This window comes from Sus scrofa, chromosome 2 (genome assembly GCF_000003025.6).
Source record: "Sus scrofa isolate TJ Tabasco breed Duroc chromosome 2, Sscrofa11.1, whole genome shotgun sequence".
Lineage (NCBI taxonomy): Eukaryota > Metazoa > Chordata > Mammalia > Artiodactyla > Suidae > Sus > Sus scrofa.
In genome coordinates this window covers 65,263,697-65,283,609 of record NC_010444.4, presented here as the reverse complement: position 1 = coordinate 65,283,609, position 19,913 = coordinate 65,263,697, and the positions used below count along the sequence as shown (strand labels likewise).

At 55.9% G+C, this 19,913-nt stretch overlaps 1 protein-coding gene and 2 non-coding genes across 8 annotated transcripts in view; 2 read left to right on the top strand and 1 right to left on the bottom strand.

Moving 5' to 3' along the window:
* MIR181C (microRNA 181c) lies at positions 3,574-3,660 on the top strand. The gene has a single exon (NR_038494.1). It is a non-coding gene; the product is annotated as a microRNA 181c (primary transcript).
* Positions 3,758-3,837, top strand: MIR181D (microRNA 181d). Its single transcript, NR_038535.1, has one exon. It is a non-coding gene; the product is annotated as a microRNA 181d (primary transcript).
* Positions 10,572-19,913, bottom strand: part of C2H19orf57 (chromosome 2 C19orf57 homolog) — a 22,195-nt gene continuing 12,853 nt past the window's right edge. For all 6 annotated transcript variants that reach the window (XM_021083707.1, XM_013994675.2, XM_013994676.2 and 3 more), the window contains 4 exons: positions 18,036-19,289; positions 14,065-14,153; positions 11,583-11,675; positions 10,572-11,218 (listed from right to left, as the gene is read on the bottom strand). In XM_021083707.1, coding sequence (XP_020939366.1) covers positions 11,068-11,218; positions 11,583-11,675; positions 14,065-14,153; positions 18,036-19,289 — 1,587 coding nt within the window. In that variant the 3' untranslated portion in view covers positions 10,572-11,067. The remainder of the gene's footprint in view (positions 11,219-11,582; positions 11,676-14,064; positions 14,154-18,035; positions 19,290-19,913) is intronic.

The window sequence follows — 19,913 nt, the reverse complement described above, 5'->3', positions numbered from 1 at the left end:
TGTCTGAATTTCTCATCAACCTGCCCTAGGCCCTTCCACAGCCCCCAGCCCTCAGGAGCCTTCTCGGCTCTCCCAGCCCTGGCCCCATGTCGCTGGTGGACTTAAGAAGGAAGCTCGAGCTCCTGGCCCACTGGCTGCCCCCAGATCTGGGCAGGACAGACAAGCATCTTGTCTGAGGACAAGGCATCAAAAGACTGAGCAGCCAGCAGCAGGAGAGGAAGCTGGGGAGACAGCCTGGGGAGGGTGGGGTGGGAACTTGAGAGGCCATGCAGGTACCATGGAAATGAGGGAGACCCTGCCCGCCAGTCTAGACAGCCTGGGTCATCAATAGGACCCCACATGAGGGCCCCTAGGCACACTGCCACTGCAAGTCGTCCTATAACGGGCTCTTTGTCTGAACGGCTCTACCACCTCCTCCCCCGGGTGCCTCCCAGGTCCATGCACACATACACACACACACACACACACACACACACACAAGGGCACAGACACAGGGACATATGCACATGAGGACACACGCAGGGGCACACAGGCCACTAGACACCCCCTGGAAGCCCTGCATCTCTGACCTCGTGCTGCCTCCCCAATCCCCCCTCCTGCCCCCGCCACCTTGTTCTTCAACTTGACAGAAGGGTTTCCTCCATCCATTGCCTGCCCATCTGTCTCCACTGGGACCCTTCACCTCTGACCCTGACCCCTGGACCCATGCCAGCTGCCTTGCCTTCCTGGAGCTGGGGGTGGGGGGTGGGGTGGGGGTAGGCTCTGGGTCAGCATGGCTTCTGAAAGGCTACCCCTCATCTCACTCATTCCCAGCCCCCTGCCCAGACAGACCCTCCCAGCTGGGGTGTAAGGTCCCAGGGATGAGGATGAGGAAGAAGCTGGCCCTGAACGGCACCCCCACTTTGCACCAAGCCCTGAGGTTGGGGGTGGGAGGAGACAGCTTCCTGCTTCCTTCCCTGTTGGGCTTCAAAGTCAGACTGGAGCCCCAGCTGGACCCCAGAAGGCCTCAGAACACTTGACCGGAGGAACAGTCAGCCCCCTGCCTAAGAAACCCAGGTCTAGGCAGTGAGAGTCTGCTTTTCCAGCCCCAGACATGGAGGGGAGATGAGGTGTAAAGGGCCAGACACACACAGGCAAACCCCTGACAAGCCCGACACAGGCACAAAACAGGAGGGCTGTAGACCCAGACAAATACTGGCCTGTGAGGGGCGCAGTCAGACCCAGGCAGCAGGACCCAGACAGACAGACACCTAAAGCAGGAAGCCTACACTGACCACAACAAAGGGAGACATCAGACCCCAGGTTGGCCCAGACAGCTGCTCCCCCGTAGGAGGGGTCTGGGGACCCTCCCGCCCCTCCCCTTGGCCCGAAGACCCGCCCTCTTGCCTCGGCCCCGCCTACTGGACCGTCCTTCCCCAGACTAGGGAGAGCCCCTACTGGAACCTACCTCCTAAGTAGGTCAAGGTCGAAGCCCTCAGGGAAGAGAGAGGAGAAGAGGCACAAGAGGAGAAGCAGTGTCTTGGGGAGTCCCCTTGCCTGATGACCCTGCATTCTAGCCTCACGGTCATTAAAAACAAAGCTTTTTAGGAACTGCCAAGAGAGTTCTGTTCCAAACTCTCAGAGCCTCACTTTCCTCATCGATACAAAATGTATCCTAAAAATAGGATATATAAAGATGATGATGATAATGATTATTATTACTTCTGCCCTCCGACCCACCCTCCTCTCCTAGCTTTCTGCTTGTTAGAACTACCCTCCTCAAAGCAGGAGACCCCCACATGTCCCCTCAGAAGGGCCTGGATACCCTGTGCTGGAATGGGGCCCTACGGGCCGGGCCACAGGAGAGGGCACCCCACTGGGAGCTCCAGACGGGTGGGCACGTGATTGGATCCCAGCCCAGGTGGGCGATGCCCGCGGGCGGGGGCTCCATGATGTGGAATTTCGGGGGGGACGCGGGTCTTGCGAGGTCGGGCTGTGAAGGAAGGGGTCCAGTTTGAGGGAAGGTCCTGCCAGGGTAGACCTTAGCGGGGTTGAGCTCCAAGGGAACGGTCATGGGGACTCCGTAGGGACGCTGTTCCTGGGGGTCTAGGCAGGCGGACTTTTGAGGTTCTAGAGGGCTGGGCTCTGTAGTCCTGGGAGCTCCGGGCGCCAGCCGAAGGTGGAAGGGAGCAGGCGTGGGCTCTGAGAATGGGGCCCCCGACAGGCCTTGGGCGAACTGGGCGCTTTGAAGTCCGGCTGTGGGGGCGGGTTTGATGGAGGTTTAGTTTGGGGGCGGGGCTACAGGGAGTCTAACTGGGCGGCCTTTAGAGGGAGGGTCCTAGGGACGTGCAATATGGGGGAGGCCTTTGAGGGGCGGGTCTTGGGGTGGGGCCTGAGTCGGTGGCTTCCGAGGGGCCGGTCTCCGGAGGCGGGCTCTAAGTGGGGATCTCGCGGGGTGGAGCTTCTAGGGCTGCGCTGCCTTTGGACGCCTCCAGAGGGTCATCTCCGAGTTCACTCAAGCACTGTACACTTGGGGGCCCCCACCCGCCTTAGTTATGCCAAGGGGTTCTTCCCTTTGGGGCTCGATATTGCCCTCAGTGAAATGGGGAGGGGCTGGAAATTTGAAGTCTCCTCCCAGGCCGTCCTCAGGGGGCCTCAGATCCAGATGGGGAGTGATCTGCTGTGAGACTGCTCGTGGGGGCACCCGAGGGAGCGGGCACCCAGTTCTGAGCGGCCCCTAGAGGGAGGGACTAGGGGCCCAGTTTGCGGATGAAGAAATGGGGAGCGGGCATCATCTTGCCGCAAGCAGGCAGAGCCTGAGCAGGGATCCGACCGCAACCCATTTTGAGGCCCTTGGGTGATCGAACCTGCACCCAGCATGATGGGGCAACCGTGCCTGTGGCTTGGGCGCTGACCCCCAGAAGAGCCCGAGTCCAGATGCCTGAGACACTGCGGGCGGGCAGCCGGTGTCCTCTGTGGTCCTCGTGCTGCTCCCCAGTCCAGTGGGCAAATGAACCAGCAGGTGGGGCCTGGCAGCGGCCGGTATGCGGGGCTGAATTTGCAAAGTGGAGACTCTGACAACCCCCCGGGGTTGTTGTGATTCATAAACAATCGTGCCCCGGAACACGGTGAAGCTCACAGAAGGTATTACATTGTATTAAAACGACTTGTTTATCTCTCTGTTGCATCGATGTCCCGGGGGCTAGGAACTGCTTGGCAGCCAGACTTCTTGGGGCCACTAGGAATTCTGCCCCAGCCTTTCAGTAGTGGTATCCTCTGGCCTCAGTCTCCCAAACTGACAAATGTGAGTAACATGCACCCTTGAGGGCCGTTTTCAGGATGATTTGAGTAAAGGCGTGAAAAGGCAAGCCTAGTACTGCTACATTTACATAGCAATGGCGACATAAGTATCTGCTTCATTCTTTATATTCATATTCTGTTTTTTCCGGGTCCTGGAGCAGAAAGTTGGCACCTAATGACTCCTTGCTGATTTAATGATTCTATAGGTGCCTTATTCTCTCCCCTCTCTTCCTTCACCCTATCCTGTTCCCTGACCCCTACCCAGCCACTGCTCTCAGTCCCCTGAGAAGTTGCCAAGGGTTTGGGGGAACATTCAACCTGTCGGTGAGTTTGGGCAGCTCAGGCAAACCATCGACCGTTGAGTGGACCCCGAGGCCTGGAACTGCCGTCTACCCATCATGACCCCTCACCTTCCAGATCTGGAGTAGGGGAGGCAGGGGAACCTGAACACATCCTCTCCCTTAGGCCACAGCGAAGGTCACAATCAACATTCATTGTTGTCGGTGGGTTGTGAGACGGAGGCCAGACCCACCGAGGGATGAATGTCACTGTGGCTGGGCCGGACACAGCCTAAGCAGAATGGGATGGGGGACAAAACCCACCCTGGTTTTCCCCCCACCCAAAAATGCTCAGCCAGTACTTGACCCTGGCCCTGGCCTCTCACCCCTTGGGGAGGGCTGGTTATCTGTGATCCTTATGGACACAGGCTGGATCTGGGAAATAAAGCCGGGAGGGTTGGGAACAGGAATCACAGGCTCCCAGCTAGACAGCTGTAAAAGCTTTCTGAAAGGGATCCATGAGCCCTGCTCCCAGAAGGCTCAATAAAGTTTTGTTGAATGAATGAATGAATGAGGTGGGAAGGCGGTACAGTACCTCTTCCTTGCTCCTTGCCTGGTACCACAGACCTCTGCTTTACCTTCAGTTGCCCACCTAGAACCTCAACGCCAGCTGATCCTTCCACCTGCTAGTCTGTGCCCCACCTGGGTGACTCCTAGGCATACTGCATCCTCCTGAGATTGAGCTGAGGTTTCATTTGACAGGAAGATCAAGGCACTGGAGAGTGCTAGGGGTCCCTTCCTTGACGTACCCTGAACCTATGCCCTCTTCCACCCCCCATAAAGTTTGGCCTCACCCCCTTTCCCAGGACTAGAACAGGCAGCCTACCCAACACCTAGCTTGTGGCTCCAGCTCTGGTAACTGGGCATGGAGGAGGTAGGCTTTGTGCTTGTCTTTGTGAATAACCCCAAGGGCATGTGGCTTCATACTTGAGTTTGTTCATCTATTAAATTGTTTCCATTGACAAGGGGTGTGAAAGCTCCCTGAAGGAGACCAGAGCTGGGAGCCTTGGTCCTTGTCCCCCCCACCCCTAGAAGCCAGGTCCATTTTCCTTCCAAGGACAGCCATAACATCGGCAGCTTCCCCTACCCCTCCACTTCCCCAAAGAGCCCAAGGGTACCCGCCCCACCCCCAACCCAGGAAAAGGAAGAAACAAGTTACTAAGTTACTGGTCACATCAATGCCTGTCTTGGGGGTGGGGCTTCCAACCCCCCCCCCCAATCACCCTGTGGGGCAGGAGTGGCAGGCCTCCTCCAAGAAGGGGTAGCCAGGGGTAGCCCTTCCAGTGCCCTCTGGGTAGGGTGTATGGCTCCACTCTGCTGGTGCCCCCTGCATCCTGTGTCTTGTCACCACCCCCCCCTCACTCCCAGCCCACCCAGGGACCATGCATTCCTTTGGCAGGTGCATTTTTGGAGGAGCAGCAGCAAGCCCCCCTGTGACAATAAGGAACCTCCCACAGCCTGCTCCTCCCTCTTCACACCCCCTTGGAGGTATAAGGAGGGAACTGACAGCCCAGACTCCTGGGCTCCAGAGAGAGAAAGGGAGGGGCAGGGGGAAGGGGATAGAAGGACGATCTTTGGGGTGGCTGGGTTTCTTCTCTCTCTCTGCCCTTTCACCTGGTACACTTTGCCCAGCCATGGGGACCTTCAACCTGTGGACAGATTACCTGGGTTTGGCACGCCTGGTGGGGGCTCTGCGTGGGGAAGAGGAACCTGAGACGAGGCTGGACCCCCAGCCAGCACCAGTGCCAGGACCAGAGGGTCAGAGGCCCAGCCCGGAATCCTCACCAGCTCCTGAACGCCTGTGCTCTTTCTGCAAACATAATGGCGAATCCCGGGCCATCTACCAGTCCCACGTGCTCAAGGATGAAGCGGGCCGAGTTCTGTGCCCCATTCTTCGAGACTACGTGTGCCCCCAGTGCGGTGCCACACGCGAGCGTGCCCATACCCGCCGCTTCTGCCCTCTCACCAGCCAGGGCTACACCTCTGTCTACAGCTACACCACCCGCAACTCGGCCGGCAAGAAGCTGGCCCGCCCGGACAAGGCGAGGACACAGGACTCTGGACATCGGCGAGGAGGAGGAGGAGGAGGTGCCAGCACAGGTGGCTGGGGGGACTCACTGGGCTGGGAAGGGGAGGGCTCTGCCCTGGGCTGAGCCCCACGGGGCCTCTATGAAGTGGGATTAACCCCAGGGGGTTTCCCACTTCAGAAGGTTACACAGAGATAATCCATGTAGAAAGTTCAGAACAGTCTTCTGGATCTGTTGCTCTAGATCTGTTGTTCTTTGGGCAAGCTAAGGTTGGGGTTCCCTGTTTGGCCTCGAGCAAGGCACTCTACCTCTCTGGTCCCATAGGGGAAAGGCCATCTTTTTCTTTCTTTCTTTCCTTCTTTCTTTCCTTCCCTCCTTCCCTCCTTCTTTCCTTCCTTCCTTCTTTCCTTCTTTCCTTCTTTCTTTCTTTCCTTCTTTCGCTTTTTAGGGCCGCATCCAAGGCATATGGAGGTACCCAGGCTAGGGAGCCAGTCGGAGCTGCAGCCTCTGTCCTATGCCACAGCCACAGCAACACCAGATCCGAGCTGAAACTTTGACCTACACCACAGCTCACGGGAACGCTGGATCTTTAACCCACTGAGCGAGGCCAGGGATAGAACTCCCATCCTCATGAATACTGGTCCAGTTCGTTACTGTTGAGCCACAGTGGGAACTCCAATGCCATCCTTTTCCAAGTGCAGGGTGATCTGGCAAGGAGGCTGTGGAGACTGGCGGTGGTTCTGTGGACAAGTATAGAGGGGTTCCAATCTTGCTTGGTGCTTAGGAGCTGTGTGACTAGAGGAAATTCCTCAGCTCAGAGAAACTGAGCCTCAGTTGTAACCCATATAGTTTGTGAGGCTCGTCCTGTGCCAAGTGCCAGGCTGGGCTTGGCCCACAGTGAACAGGGTAGGTGGGAGATTGACAGTTAAAACACAGGCATGGGGGAGCCTAGAGGAAGCACCTGAGCCAGAGAAGGGGGTCCAGGAGGGCTTCCTGGAGAAAGTGACTTCTGGAAGCCTAATTCAGTTTGGTGGAGCGCTAAAGAGTGGCCTGGGCATTGGGGTTTGTGCAGGAACTTAGTGTAATTCAGTGTGTCTGGCATGGAGCATGTGTGCATGTATGGGGGGAGTGTCAGAGATTTCAGGGGTGGCAAAAGGGCCTATAGGTCCTTGCTGGTCACCTTAAAGAATTTAGACTTGGGCATTAGGAAGCCAAGGAAGGGACAAGACCAGGTCTGCGTGTTAAGAGTACGTTAGACTGTGGCTAATGGGTTGGACTGTGGCTAATGGCTGGACTGTGGGGACAGACTTGAAAGTGTTGAAGAGGCTGGTCCTCAAGTCACGAGTCCCAGCACCTGGGGAAACGTCAGGTTGGAGGGGAGTACCATGAGTTCGCTGTGTGTGGATCAGCTCAGGAGGGTGCTGGGGCTGAAGCTTAGAAAAGAGCTGTGGCTGGAACCTCCCTGAGTTTTAAAGGTCTCTCCCCACACTGCACAGCCCACTGCATGGAGTTTCCCCGCCCCCCAGCTTCCTCATCAGGTGCCAATCCCCGTTCTGTAGGTCTGGTTAGGCCTGAGCATCTGCATTCCTAACCAGCTCCCCTTGACGCTGCCATGCAGCAAGGCCACAGACCCAGGCAGGCTTTGAGTAGCTCCGGCTGCAATGGCAGTAGTTATTATTACAGATGCGAAAGGCCTCAGCTTCTGCAGGGTTTTAAAAGAGAAATCCATTTTGGCAACTTCAATTGCCTTTGGGGAAGTCAGCCAACAGCGGAGACGGGTCTAACGGGGGTGGGGGGTGGGGGGCGGTAGCCCCGCCCATTTGGGTGCCCCGAGTAGGTACTGCCTCTCTTATCAGACCGCGAGCTCCCCCGGAAGTGACTGGGCGGCAGGACCCCTCCCCATCCCCGCAGCTATGCAGTGAACACTTGTTAGAAGGGTGGAGACTGTCTCCAGGAGAAGACAGTATTTCCTGTGAGGTCTGATAAGGTCCAAGTGGGCGACGTGGGAAGCTGAAGGAACGTAGAAATGATGGTCCTTGAATCTTCCTTTTTTCTCTTAAGTCCGAGGGAACCTCAAAACTTGCCTCGCGGGGTGGGGAGGCCGGAAGAGCCCTCACCAAGATATTGGCACAGAGAGGCTGCCTGAGGCTGTCCTCTCCGGTGACATTCTGGGTTTAACAATCTGGGCTTCATTCCCAGAGTCCTATGGCCGCGAGGGGGCAGCACGGCGGGAGTGAGTTGGAGTTTCTGTGCCTCGTGACTGGCACTGGTTCCCACCTGGCCTGCCCTGGTCCGGGCTTGTCACAAGGGTGCTATTCCATATAAGACCTCCAGGTGGCGCCAGAGCCCAGGCAGCACTGCAGTTTGAGCCGGTACTTCTGGAGCTTTGAATCATCGCCTATTATTAAATGTTTTTCTCCTCCTCCCTCGACTTTTAAAATCCAGGTTCCAAAGGTGCCGGGAAGTCTTCTGGAACTTCTCCGTCTCCCTGCTGTCCCTCCACTTCTGCCTAAGAGGCTGGCGCGAGCAGGACGGAGATGCTGCCTTCACCTGGGGATGGGGACCCAGGCTCAGTGGAGGCTGGGTTTCAGGGACGACCTACCCTTCGCGGATCCGCCCCTGCCCCCAGCCTGGGAGCCCTGCAAGGGAGCCAGGCCTGGAAGCTCGGCCAAAAGAGAGCCGCTCCTTTCTCCCCATCTCCCACCCCAAGAAAGGAGGTGGTCCTCTGGCAACCCTGCCCTCCTTCCCCAGCGCTGGGCACCCAGTTAGCACTCAATAAATACCTATGTATGGATCTCAGCGTTATACAAGGCCCAGTCTTGGGACATGGTAGTGGGAACAAAGCAGAAGGGGCTGAGGCCCTTCCTCTCCTGGCTGCATCCCTCAGCCCCACATGTTACTCTGACCTCCACTTTCCCCAACTGCTATTTGAATTTCTGTTCACCCTGGGGTGCCCAAGTGATCTGCTTTATGTTGAGAAATGGGAGTGGGCAACCCAGGGCAGCTGTGGGGTTCTGAGGGGTCGTCTTAGCCTGGCACTTCCAAGCAGGGCACTTGCTGCTGGATTAGTGCCATGAGGCTGTTTCTGTGACATTTGGTGCTTGCAAAGTCTTCCAGCCACCACTTGCATATTGACAGGTCAGATGGGTGGAATCCTTCACACTGGAGGTGGGGGCATGGTTTGGGGGAAGGGGGGTGGAGAGGCAATTAGAGTGCCCTCCTCATCATCCTCACTTAGGAGGTCCTTGGTGAATGTTTGTCACCGTCGATGCCCCAGCAACAGAGGCCATAGAGTCACATGTCAGGTCCTTTAGAGGAAGGGAAGGACTTTTGGGGCTGGGGGGCTGCAAGGAATGTCCTGGAGGGTTGGGGCTCCGTGGGCTGACATGGAGGCTCCGTGGAGGTGACATGGCTGTGCTTGGGCAGGAAGGGGAGGGGGACGGAGATCCATCTCCACCCAGGGAGTGTGATCTGATTCTCCTGGGGGGGCTGTGCTTGGGGGGCTCCCCATCCTCTGACTGCTTCCCCCCTTCAGATCTTGTTCCTCCAGCCTCCAAGGGGCAGTACTGACAAGTGCTCATCCACATTCCTCCCCCCAGCTGTGGGCTGGCCTGGGGGCCTGGGTGCCATTCCCAGCCCACAAGTTCTCCCAGGGTTGAGTTGGGGCAGGATTTGGACTTCCCAGATCCCCTTTGCCCTTGGTTTTAACACTTTAACTGGGACCCAAGGCCACCCAGAAGGACTGGGATGAGTCAGCCTGCTACCCAGGCTTGGAAATGAGAGGGAAGGAGGAGAAAGAAGATACGGAGGCAGCCTCCAGCCTCCTTCGCAGTCCCAAGAGTTTTACATTGAGTCAGGGGATGGAGTTCCCATGTTGGCTCAGCGGTAATGAACCTGACTAGCATCCACGAGGATGTGGGTTCAATCCCTGGCCTCCCTCAGTGGGTTAAGGATCTGACGTTGCCGTGAGTGGTGGTGTAGGTCACAGATGTGGCTCGGATCCTGTGTGGCTGTGGCTGTGGTTAGGCCGGCAGCTGCAGCTCTGTTTGGATTACTAGCCTGGGAACCTCCATATGCTACAAGTGCAACTCTTAAAAAAAAAAAAAAAAAATTGGGTCAGGGGATACAACTCCAGCTGCCTGCAGCTGCTAACTATAAGAGGCAGAGCCGCTGGGGAACTGGAACTGGCTGGTGGGGCAAATACTGGAGGGTTCAAGGAAGGGGCTGCACATGCAGCAGGGAGAAGTGTTGGGAGACCCTGACCTACCTTGCTCCCTTCCCCTCCCAGATGGGGTCTCCCAGGAGGTGTAAGGGGGCAGTGGGAGGGGTGCCCTGTCTTGCCTATAGGAGTTGGGGTGCAGGAGCCATGGGCAGAGCAACTAATAAGCCTTGAGTCTGGTCCACCTTGTGGTGAATGATTTAAGAGAAGCAGTGTCTTCTGTAAAATCGGTTTGACAGCAGCACCTGGACTGCTTACAACCAGGCTGTGGTAAGGCTTGTGGGATGGGGTGTGCAATGGGCCGTTCACTGTGTTTGCAGTAGTAACAATCACCCAAGACCTCCTTCTAGGACAGGGCCTCCAGGCAGCTTGTTCCAGGGAGGAGGGGCGAAGCCATCTGAGCACTGAATGCAAACTCCGGGTGGACAATGAGCCAGGATGTCTCAGTGGGCTTACCGCTTCGTGGATACTTGTGTGTGTCCTTAAATGTGTGTACACAGCCACCTGCTCCTGGAGGGTCTGACACACTAGGTGACTCCAGGGACCCCTGGACTTGTGGGGCCCAGCAGTGGCCCAAACTTCCCTTTCTAGGGAGGAGCAGAAGTAGAAGTAAAAGGAGAAAGAGGTGGTTAGGGAGGTTTGTGGGCAAGACATCAAGGAACTGAAAATGCCTCCAACCCCAAACAACAGGTCACAAGGTCTGAGGTCTGGCTAGAGAATCATTTATTAATGGCCTTCCCAGAAGAAATAAAATGGAAATCCGGAGAAAAACAAGGGTATGACCAACAAAGCAAGCCCTTTTCTCCTCCAGGAAAGAAACAAATTCTGAACCTTTCATAACCTTGCTAAGGAGCTGAAATTTGCAAACCCAGATAAACATCTGGGCAGCTCTGGGGCCCCAGCTGGCTTCCTGGGGACTCAGCCCAAAGCCCCCACCTCCAGCCCTGCCCAGACAACTCCCAAGGGAGGTTGTTGACACAGGCAGGGCCTCCTGTGGTTCCCATGGGAAGCTGACTTCCGGGTTGGCTGAGGGGAGGTTTCTGGGGCCCACTAGGCCCCGCGGGAGCATCTTGGAGGGTAACAGAATACCAGGGGGCACACAGGGGCCTGCAGGCTTTCCGGGATTGTTTCCAGCTGTTTGGCAGGAATGTCAGGCACTTCTGGGGGCCGGCAAGCTTGTAGAAGCACTTAGTTTGGAAGCAGCCTACAAATCCCTCCAGGACTGCTCCCCTCGAGGCGTCCCAGCCCACTTTGGTGGGTGGGGTGTGGGAGCCTTCCCTGCAGGCTTTGCCTTCCGGTAGTAGTTGAAGCGCTTGAAGGCCTCCAGGTCCCGGTGGGCGCACATGATCAGCCGGCTGCATGGAAATGGGCCCAAGCTGTGTTCCACTCAAGGTAGAGTGGGGCTGCGCCTCAGCCCCAGGCACATCGGCTTACTCACACACTCGTGTACTTGCGGGTCACACACACAGAGACATCCACTTGTGCATAACCAGAATCTGCCTGCTGCAGGGCAGGTTGTGACCCTTCTAGCCCCTCTTCAGAACCTAGCAACTCTGCAAAGATCAGGTCTATGACGCAACAGGCTGGGGCCCAGGAGCAGAGGGGCTTCCTGGAGGCCAACCCTGGCACCTGAATCTCCTGCTGCCCTGGGAGCGACCTCCATCCTCCCAAGGCCCCATCCCCGTCCCACGGATCTGGGGACCCGAGCCCAGCCCTTACTTCAGGTTGGAGAGCTCGATGACGAGGCCGCGCACAGTCTCTGTTGCGTCCTCCATCCTGGCGGCTTCACAGGTCTTGATCCCCGCTCGGGTCCTGGAGGGAAGGGAGGGAGAGTGAGAGGCCCGGCCTCACTGGGCAGTCCCACCAAGCTCCGTCCTGGGGGACTTTGCTGGTTCTCAGCTATCTTCTCCAGAGAAGAGCACCTTTGACAGCTATGAACCTCCTGAGGCAAAGCCCTGGTGGCCTGCCCAACTGGCTCTACTGCCAAAAGCACACCCAGAATCCAGCCACTTTTTCTACCACCACGGCCCTTGTCTGACAGATGCCATAGCACCCTGCGCCCCCAGCTCCAGCTGGTCACCCTTGTGGCATGGGAGTGGTGGGGGTCGGGGCTGTGGAAATGGAAACTCAGCCCAGAGCCCCTCCCACAGCCCTGCACCATCTGCTGCAGCTCCAGACCCCCATCCCCTCCCTCAGTCCCCCTCCCCCCTGCTCCAGCCACACTGAATTCCTGGCCATTCCCTGAGCACTTCTTAGGGCTCTGGAATGTTCTTTCCTGAATATCTCCTCCTGGTGTGGGAGGGGGGGACAGGGAGAAGGTGGGGGAAGGATCCCTCCCCATCACCATAGGTTAAAATGTTAACCCCTTCCCTGCTGACTTTTCTCCCCAACACCCTTCCATCTGACCACCTAATTAGTTTGTCTCTCACTTACCCCTCTTCCACCCCCACAAGAGAGAAGCTTCTTGTTTTGTCCCAAGCAGCATCCCTGGTGCTCAGAGCAGTTCCTGCTGCCCAGCTTGGCAGCATATCCTGGGCTGTCACTGTGGGAATTCTGGTTCCACTCCACCTGCCTCGGTTACCCTGAGGTGCTGGCCAGCCTGGGCCTCAGTCCCTTGTGTGTCTCACTCAGCCACAGGCCAGAGAACCTGACCCCAGGACCCACCTGGGGGCTTCCAGCCAGATTCAGACACAAATCTCCTTCTTCTCTGTTCAAACAATAGTGGGGCCACTTTGACTAAACTGCCTCTGGTCCCTGCCCCATGCAGGGTGTATGGGTGTATGTGTGCGTGTGTGTTGAGGGGGCTGGGGGAGGGGGCAACAGGTGGTACAACAGGTACTATTTACAGATGTGTGCATGGCCTCCCTCCACCCTGAGGAGGAGGAGGGGGAGAAGGAAGAGGAAAGAGACAAACTCCGGCAAGGGCTGCATCCCTAATCCCTCCCTCCACACTTGCCAGACAGAAAGAGAAACTTGGCCATAAATAATCTATAAGCTGCCGCTCTGCAGAGAGGCCAGTTCAAGTGCAAGGTAATAGGAGAGGACTGTTGCCCCGTGCTAGCCGCCAGCAAGGCTGGGAGAAAGGACACAAAAGGAAATGATGGACTGTGAGAGGCTCTGGGGTAGGGGGAGAGGACCTCCCAACACATGCATGCGAACACACACACACTCCACTGCTGGAGGGTACAGCAAACCCAGCGCCTGCAGGAAGGAGAGAAGGTGGGCTGCCTTGGGGAACAGAAAAAGCAGGAAATAAGAGGGGACCGGGAGTTCCTGTCGTGGTGCAGCAGAAACAAATCTGACTAGGAACCATGAGATTGCGGGTTCGATCTCCGGCCTCATTCAGTGAGTTAAGGATCCAGCATTGCCGTGAGCTGTGGTGTAGGTGGCAGACGCGGCTCAGATCTGGCGTTGCTGTGGCTGTGGTATAGGCCAGCAGCTGCGGCTCCAATTAGACCCCTAGCCTGGGAACCTCCATATGTCGCAGATGCAGTCCTAAAAAGACAAAAGACAGACAAACAAACAAACAAACCACTCACAAATGAAAAAAAAAAAAAAAAAAAGAGGGTACAGGTCAGAGACTCTGGAGGGCCTGTGGGTGCCCAAGCAGGAATAGCCCCAAGGTCATGTGGGGCCAGTGGTTCTTAGCTCTGTCTGGGTTCCCCCACCACCACACAGAGTCAGGAAATCTCTAGATCTTCTCTCCAGAATAACATACAATGTGCATTAAAATAGCCTCAGAGCTGGGGGCATGATCCCAGGGGTCCTTGCGACAGATGCCAGCTTAGGGGCAGATTGCTGACTTCCAGGTCTCCACTCGAAGGGAACAGGGGACATGCACAGTTTGTAAGCTGCAGTGTAGCATCCTTACTGGACTAAGGAAAGTTAAGGTCCCTGGAGGGAGAGCCAGGGCACCCTCTGACTTCCAGGTCTCCACTCGCAGGGAACAGAGGACATGCACAGTTTGTAAGCTGCAGTGTATCATCCTTACTGGACTAAGGAAAGTTAAGGTCCCTGGAGGGAGAGCCAGGGCACCCTCTGTCACACTCATCTGCAGAATGGGGGCTCACAGGGCTGGGGAGTGGGAGAGTGAGGGGGCTCTGATGCCAGGAAAGCAGCCACACACACACACCCCCCAGCAGGGACAAAAGAGGACTCCTGCCAGGACAAGGGTCCTGAGGTGGCTTCCCACTCTGCCTACCTCAGCTGGGCCTCGGCAAAGGGATTTCCGTCAGCACATGGACTGGTGCCAGGGCAACAAGGGCCCAGCCCGCTCCCTGCAGGAAACAACTGGAAAGAGAGAGCATACATACACACAGGTGAACGACCTAGCTGGGTGTGCTCTGCACAGGGAAGGAAAAGTCACACAGGGGAGGTATGGCATCTCTTCTGCCTGCATCCCCTTGACCTTTCTCCCCACAATGAGGCCAGACTTCTGCGCAGAAAAAGTATCAGGGTGGGGACAGGTGCCGTGACGATCAGACCCAGGAGCCACAGGCCCCGGCCACTCTCACCCATCCTCCTCAGAAAGAGAGCAGAAGGGCAATACTGGGTCTGACCCCAGGGTCCTCTTTGGGGCCCGCGCTTTCTGACAGGCTGATCTGTACCGGCGGGTGGCTCCATCCCTGACAGCTAAGGTCTGGTGCTGTGTGCAGCTTGTCCTGCCATATCTAGAGGGGTACAGAGAAGCTCCTGAGGGCTGGTGCCTGCGGGTAAGGTGGGTATCTGGCGTGGAAGGGAAGAGGTCAACCAAATAAACTATGAGTTTCATGTCAGGAAAAGATTTTGCAGATATATTTCAAAGAGAAAATTCATAATTAATAGGGGAGACAGGCAGATAACCCTGAGTAGCTTAAATTTCTAAATGTCAGTGGTGGTTTAATTTTCATGGAAAATGTCAGGCTCGATCAAGGAGGTGACGTTATGTCCCTCAGAAAAGAGGCAGAGAGGCTGAGGTTACCCAGGGCTGTCGGGCCTCTTCTGAGGAGACCAAAGTCCTGGGGAGGGGGATGGATTGAGGGGCATGAGCTCGACTTGCAAAGGGTCCTTGAACCCAAAGGATTGGACATGAAGGACTGTCTGCAGCCCAGTGGCTCTCACTTGGGGACAACCCCACCCTACAACCCGCCCCCCCCCGCCCAGACACTTCACAAGGTCTGGAAACACTTTTGGTTGTCACGCCTTGGGGAAAGGGTGCTCCCGGCGCTTGGAGGGTAGGGGCTGGGGATGCTGCTCAACACCCTATGGTGCACAGGACAGCGATCTGGCTCCCAGTGTTGGCAGTGCCAGAGCTGGGGAGCCTGCTGTGGACAATGCAGTTTTGGAGTTCCCACTGTGGTGCAATGGGATTGGTGGCATCTTGGGAGCACTGAAACGCCGGTTTGATCCCCCGCCCAGCACAGTGGGTTAAAGATCTGGCATTGCTGCAGCTGTGGCACAGGTCGTGACTGTCGCTCAGATCTGATCCCTGGCCTGGGAACTCCATCTGCCTCAAAGCAGCAAAAAAAAAAAAAAAAAAGAAAGAAAGAAAAGAAAAAAAATGCAGTTTTTTCTGTGTGCCAGACTTTTATGGAGGTGACTCTGTGACTTAAAATACAATTTAAACAAGAAAAAGTGTCCTCCTGCTTTCTATCTGATTATGGCAGCCCAGATTCAAGGGGTGGAGGGGACACAGGGAAAAATATTTTGCAACCTTGTGAATGGTAAGAGCCTGCTTTACTCCAAATAATTTGAGTTTACAAGGAAAGTGTTGGGAAATTATTCCCCTACACCCTGTCTTAAGACTGATTCTATTTGTAAAAGCATAAGTGTTAAATTAAATTAAAGGGAAGCCAATGACTTTTTTTTTTGGCACGCTTGTGGCATGCAGAAGTTCCTGGGTCAGGGATGGAACCCTTGCCACACAGCAGTGATAATGCCAGATCCTTTAACCACTGGGCCTCCAGGGAATTCCAAACCAATGATTCTTCAAAAAAAGGAAAAATAAAAAACAATTTGATGCTGCAGATTTACCCAACTCACAGCATCGTTCATGGTCATGAGACATTTTCTCCTTCCCAACAGATTGGTAACTATGGCTCCCATCAGGGTTGCATAAACTTTTGTCATGACAAAGGTGGTGCTTATATTAAATGTGTGGGGGCCACTTCTGTGGGCCCTGAGAGGGACTTGAGAGTGTTTCAAATGATGCTCGTTATGGGCATAGGGAGGATCCACTGGCTCTGGGGTGAGTGTCAGGTCCCAAGGGAGCTGCGATGAGAAGGAAACACCAGGCTTTCTGGGAAGGGCACTTCTGCTGTGAGTACCCAGGTCCCCTCCAGCTGGGCCACCATGAGGTCAAGGGCCACTCTCTCCATCCCACCTGCACTCTGTTCTCACGTGTCCTTGCCCATGGGGCCTGTCTGCCAGGGGCCATCAGGAACCTTCCCATGGGAACCTGTGCCTGGGTCGCCCTGACTTGTTCAGGAATGCCCAGTGTCAAAACAAAATGCGACTGAGTGTCAGCAGCCTTGTCAGGGCAGCGCCTCCTCCCCAGCGGGCCTGTTCATCCGGCTGTCTGCCGGGTCCCCTGCACTGATGCTGCTGATTCCTTGGTGATTTCAGAGTGTGGCTGCAGGTGGCATGTCTGGGAGGGCGCCCTCCTTTGCCCAACATCCCAACTGCCTCCCCAGCCTTCTCCCTCAGCCACTGCCCAAGAGGCCAGAGACTGAGGATGACTTAGCTCTTCTTTCCAAGAGAGGCGTTTGCATTAAAGGGATGAGGCTTTAATGATAAAGTTTCAGCTCTGTCAGGACCTGAGAACCTACCTCTCCCCAGAGACCACATTCAAACATTACGTGAGCTGCCCTGTGACTTGCTTTCTGTGATCTTGCTCTTCTGGTGATCACAGCAACGTGCAATAGCTAGTACTAGGATGCACGGCCAAGGCAGGGAGGGCTGGGTCTGAAATGTCACTGAGTAGGCTAATGTCACAAGTGACCCCTGGCCATCCCTCAGGAAGGCAGAGCCTGAGACCCAAGTGTGCTTGACCCGGCCACATTCCCCTCCGTGGTCAGAACAGCTGTCTTTCTTCAGCTGGGCGCTAGATTTGGTCCTTTGCTTGTTTAGGGGCTGTGTCATATGAAAAGACTCTTTAAAAGGCTGAAATGATGGTACAAAATGCTTCCTCTGGGAGAGGCAGGCGAGAACGGTGCTACTAAAAAACCTCACAGGGGTAGGAACCCCTGATCTATTCACTCCTGGCACAGAGCAGGCTCTCACATCTTAAAAAGAAACCATTTTAAAACAATCCCTCAAATGAAGTTTTGAGACAGGGACAGCCAAAGAAGTCTCGTTTGTGAAGCAACTTGAGCTCTGCATTCACTTGAGGACAGAAGAGCTGAGGCACAGCTAGAATCAGGCCAACCTGGGCGTAGACCCAGCCTCTCCCCTCCCAGCTGCCTCACCTGGGGCAGGTGCCTGATCTTCTCCAATCTCTCAGCCGCACCCAGTGTATGAAAGAGAACCGCCTACATATCAGGGTGAGACTGAAAAGCACTTAGCTCAGGCTCAGGTGCACCAGCGGCCAGGGATGTGGTGTTTCCCTGGAGGTGGGTGGCAGGGCCAAAGCAAGGCTGCCACCTACCCCGACAAGGGACCGCCAACAGCCAGCACAGGCTCAGCAGGCAGATCCCTGAAGGAAGCAAAGCCTTTACAAATTCTTATAAACAAACTAAATTCCATGTATACGTTTGAACAAGAATTGTATCAGGGCCCCCAAATGACCCTAAAGCTGGGCAAAGTTTCTTTCCAGTGGGGGAGTGACGTCCCCTCTCCTTTTGGTCTGGCAACCATTATACATCCCTGGGAACCTGCAGCCAGAGTAGGACCCTGAAGCGGGGAGGGGGCAGGTGCACCAGGGGCTCTCCCTAGGCTGACAAAATACATGTGTATCACATCCTGGGGCTCTTCAGTTCCCACAAAGACAGGCCTTCATAGAAAGCCAGGTCTGTCCTTTCTAGAATATCACTGACTCCACACCCACGGAAGCTATTACTCAGGCCTCTGGTCTCATCTGCTGTACAAACAGACCGCCACATGCCCAACTTTCCCCCACTATTGGGTGGTTTAGGAGGGCTCATGGCCACGACACCTGCACCAGGACATCTGGCTGTCACTGAGGGAAGTTCTTACCTGCTCAGGTGGGGCTTCGAAGCCAGGGCTTTCCAGGGCATTCTGTATCTGACTGTCTGGCAGGAAGTCAAGTTCCATGGCTGGGGATTCCCCCCAGAAGGCCTGCTCTGAAGAGTCAGGAGGTTGCTCAGGCTGGCCTGCCAGGCCTGCGGGGGCATCTGGGCTGCCCTGGTGTGTCCCAGCATCCTGGGGAGGGCCAGCCACTGCTTCTCTGTACACCAGTGGAGCAGAGGCTCCAAAGGACAAACTGAGCCCCTTGAAGTCTTGTTTGCAGCCCTGGCTCCCTAACTTGGCTGCTTTTTCACTCTCAGGCTGCGACGGCAAAGGTGGTGAGCACACACCTCCTATCTCCTCTTGACCCTGGCCTGGCACCTGTGTCTGGCCAACACCTGAACCCATTTCCAAGGCTAAAGGGCCAGAATTCTCAGCACCTATTGGGGGCTCCTGGATCTCCTGAGCTAGAGCCAAGGAGGCTCCTAGGACCCCTGGGACATCACCAGGGGGCTTGTCTTCATTCCTGGCCTCCCCTTTGCCCCCTGTGATCTCCCCAGCGAGAGGCATGCAGACAGGCAGGGCCCTGCTGCGGCCTCCATCAGGAGCCTTCCCACTGGGAGAGGCGGGCACCCTAGTGTTGACCTCCCTGCCTGGCCCGGCCACCTTCAGAGTCCTCTGTTCCGGCTCAGTGGGGTCTATGTTCACATCTGCTATGACCACAGGTCCAAGGGGAGAGTGTCTTGGGCTGCTACAGCTCCATTCTGCTTCCCCGCCAGTCCTGCTGGGTGTCTGCATAGGGTCAGGAGGGCCCTGGGCTGCAAATCCTTCCTCCTGGCCACCCTCAGGCAGGTCAGCCCCTGCTCCTCCTCGGGCATCTCTCTCCTGGAAGGCTCCTTGGTCTGGCTCCTTTTCCTCAACAGCCTTGCCTGGCAGGTGCTTGTGCTGGCTGTGATCACCGGGAGCCCAGTCATCCTCTGTGCTCCCATCATCTGGCATGTTCCTCCTGTGCTCTGACAAGTGGTCCTGGCTGGTCCGCTCTGAGGCCAAGGGCACCGACCCACACTCTGAAGAGGGGCTGGTGGAGGCAGAGGGCTGAGGGTCCCCACTGCCAGGCATGGGGCTTTGACTGTTCAGCTTGGGGTAGGTACTGTCTGCCTGGATCTGGTCTTCTGGGTCCCTGGCTTCCTGGAGGGCAAGCCCTGGGGACTCCTCCTGAGGCTGGTTTCTGGCCTGCTGGACACTGGGCTCTGGCAGGGTTTCCTGTGGAGAGAAGAAGACTCAGTCTTGGGCCTTCGATAATAACCTCTCTGAAGATTTTTCTAGTCCCTACTGCCCCTGTACAAAGCCCAAGATACTCCACAGATGACAGTGCATCCAAGTAGGAATCAGTACTAATGCTGGGCAGAGCTTTGTGCTGGGGGCTGGAGGGGGAATCAGAAGCAAGGTAACCCCCTTCTATCAGCTCCATCTCCCCACCAGCACCAGACATATGCAGGCTCCTGGGAAGATCAAAGATATAAAAGTCAAGGAGGTCCTGTGGTTCACATCAGTGTCAATGTCAATTGCCTGGTGTTGCTGATAGACTACAGCTAAGTAACATGTTACCACTGGGGGATGCTGGGCGAGGACACACATGGGCCTCTCTGTGCTGCTTTGTTTTTATTTATTTTTGGCTGTGCCCATGGCATGTGGAAGTTCCCGGGCCAGGGATCAAGCCCACGCCACAGCAGTGGCTCGCAACCTGAGCTGCTGCAATGACTACACTGGATCCTTAACCCTCTGTTTTCAACTGTGCTAAAATACACATAAGCTAAAATTCACCATTTTAATCATTTTAGCGTGCACAGTTCAGTGGCATTAAGTACATTTAAACTGTCATGCAAC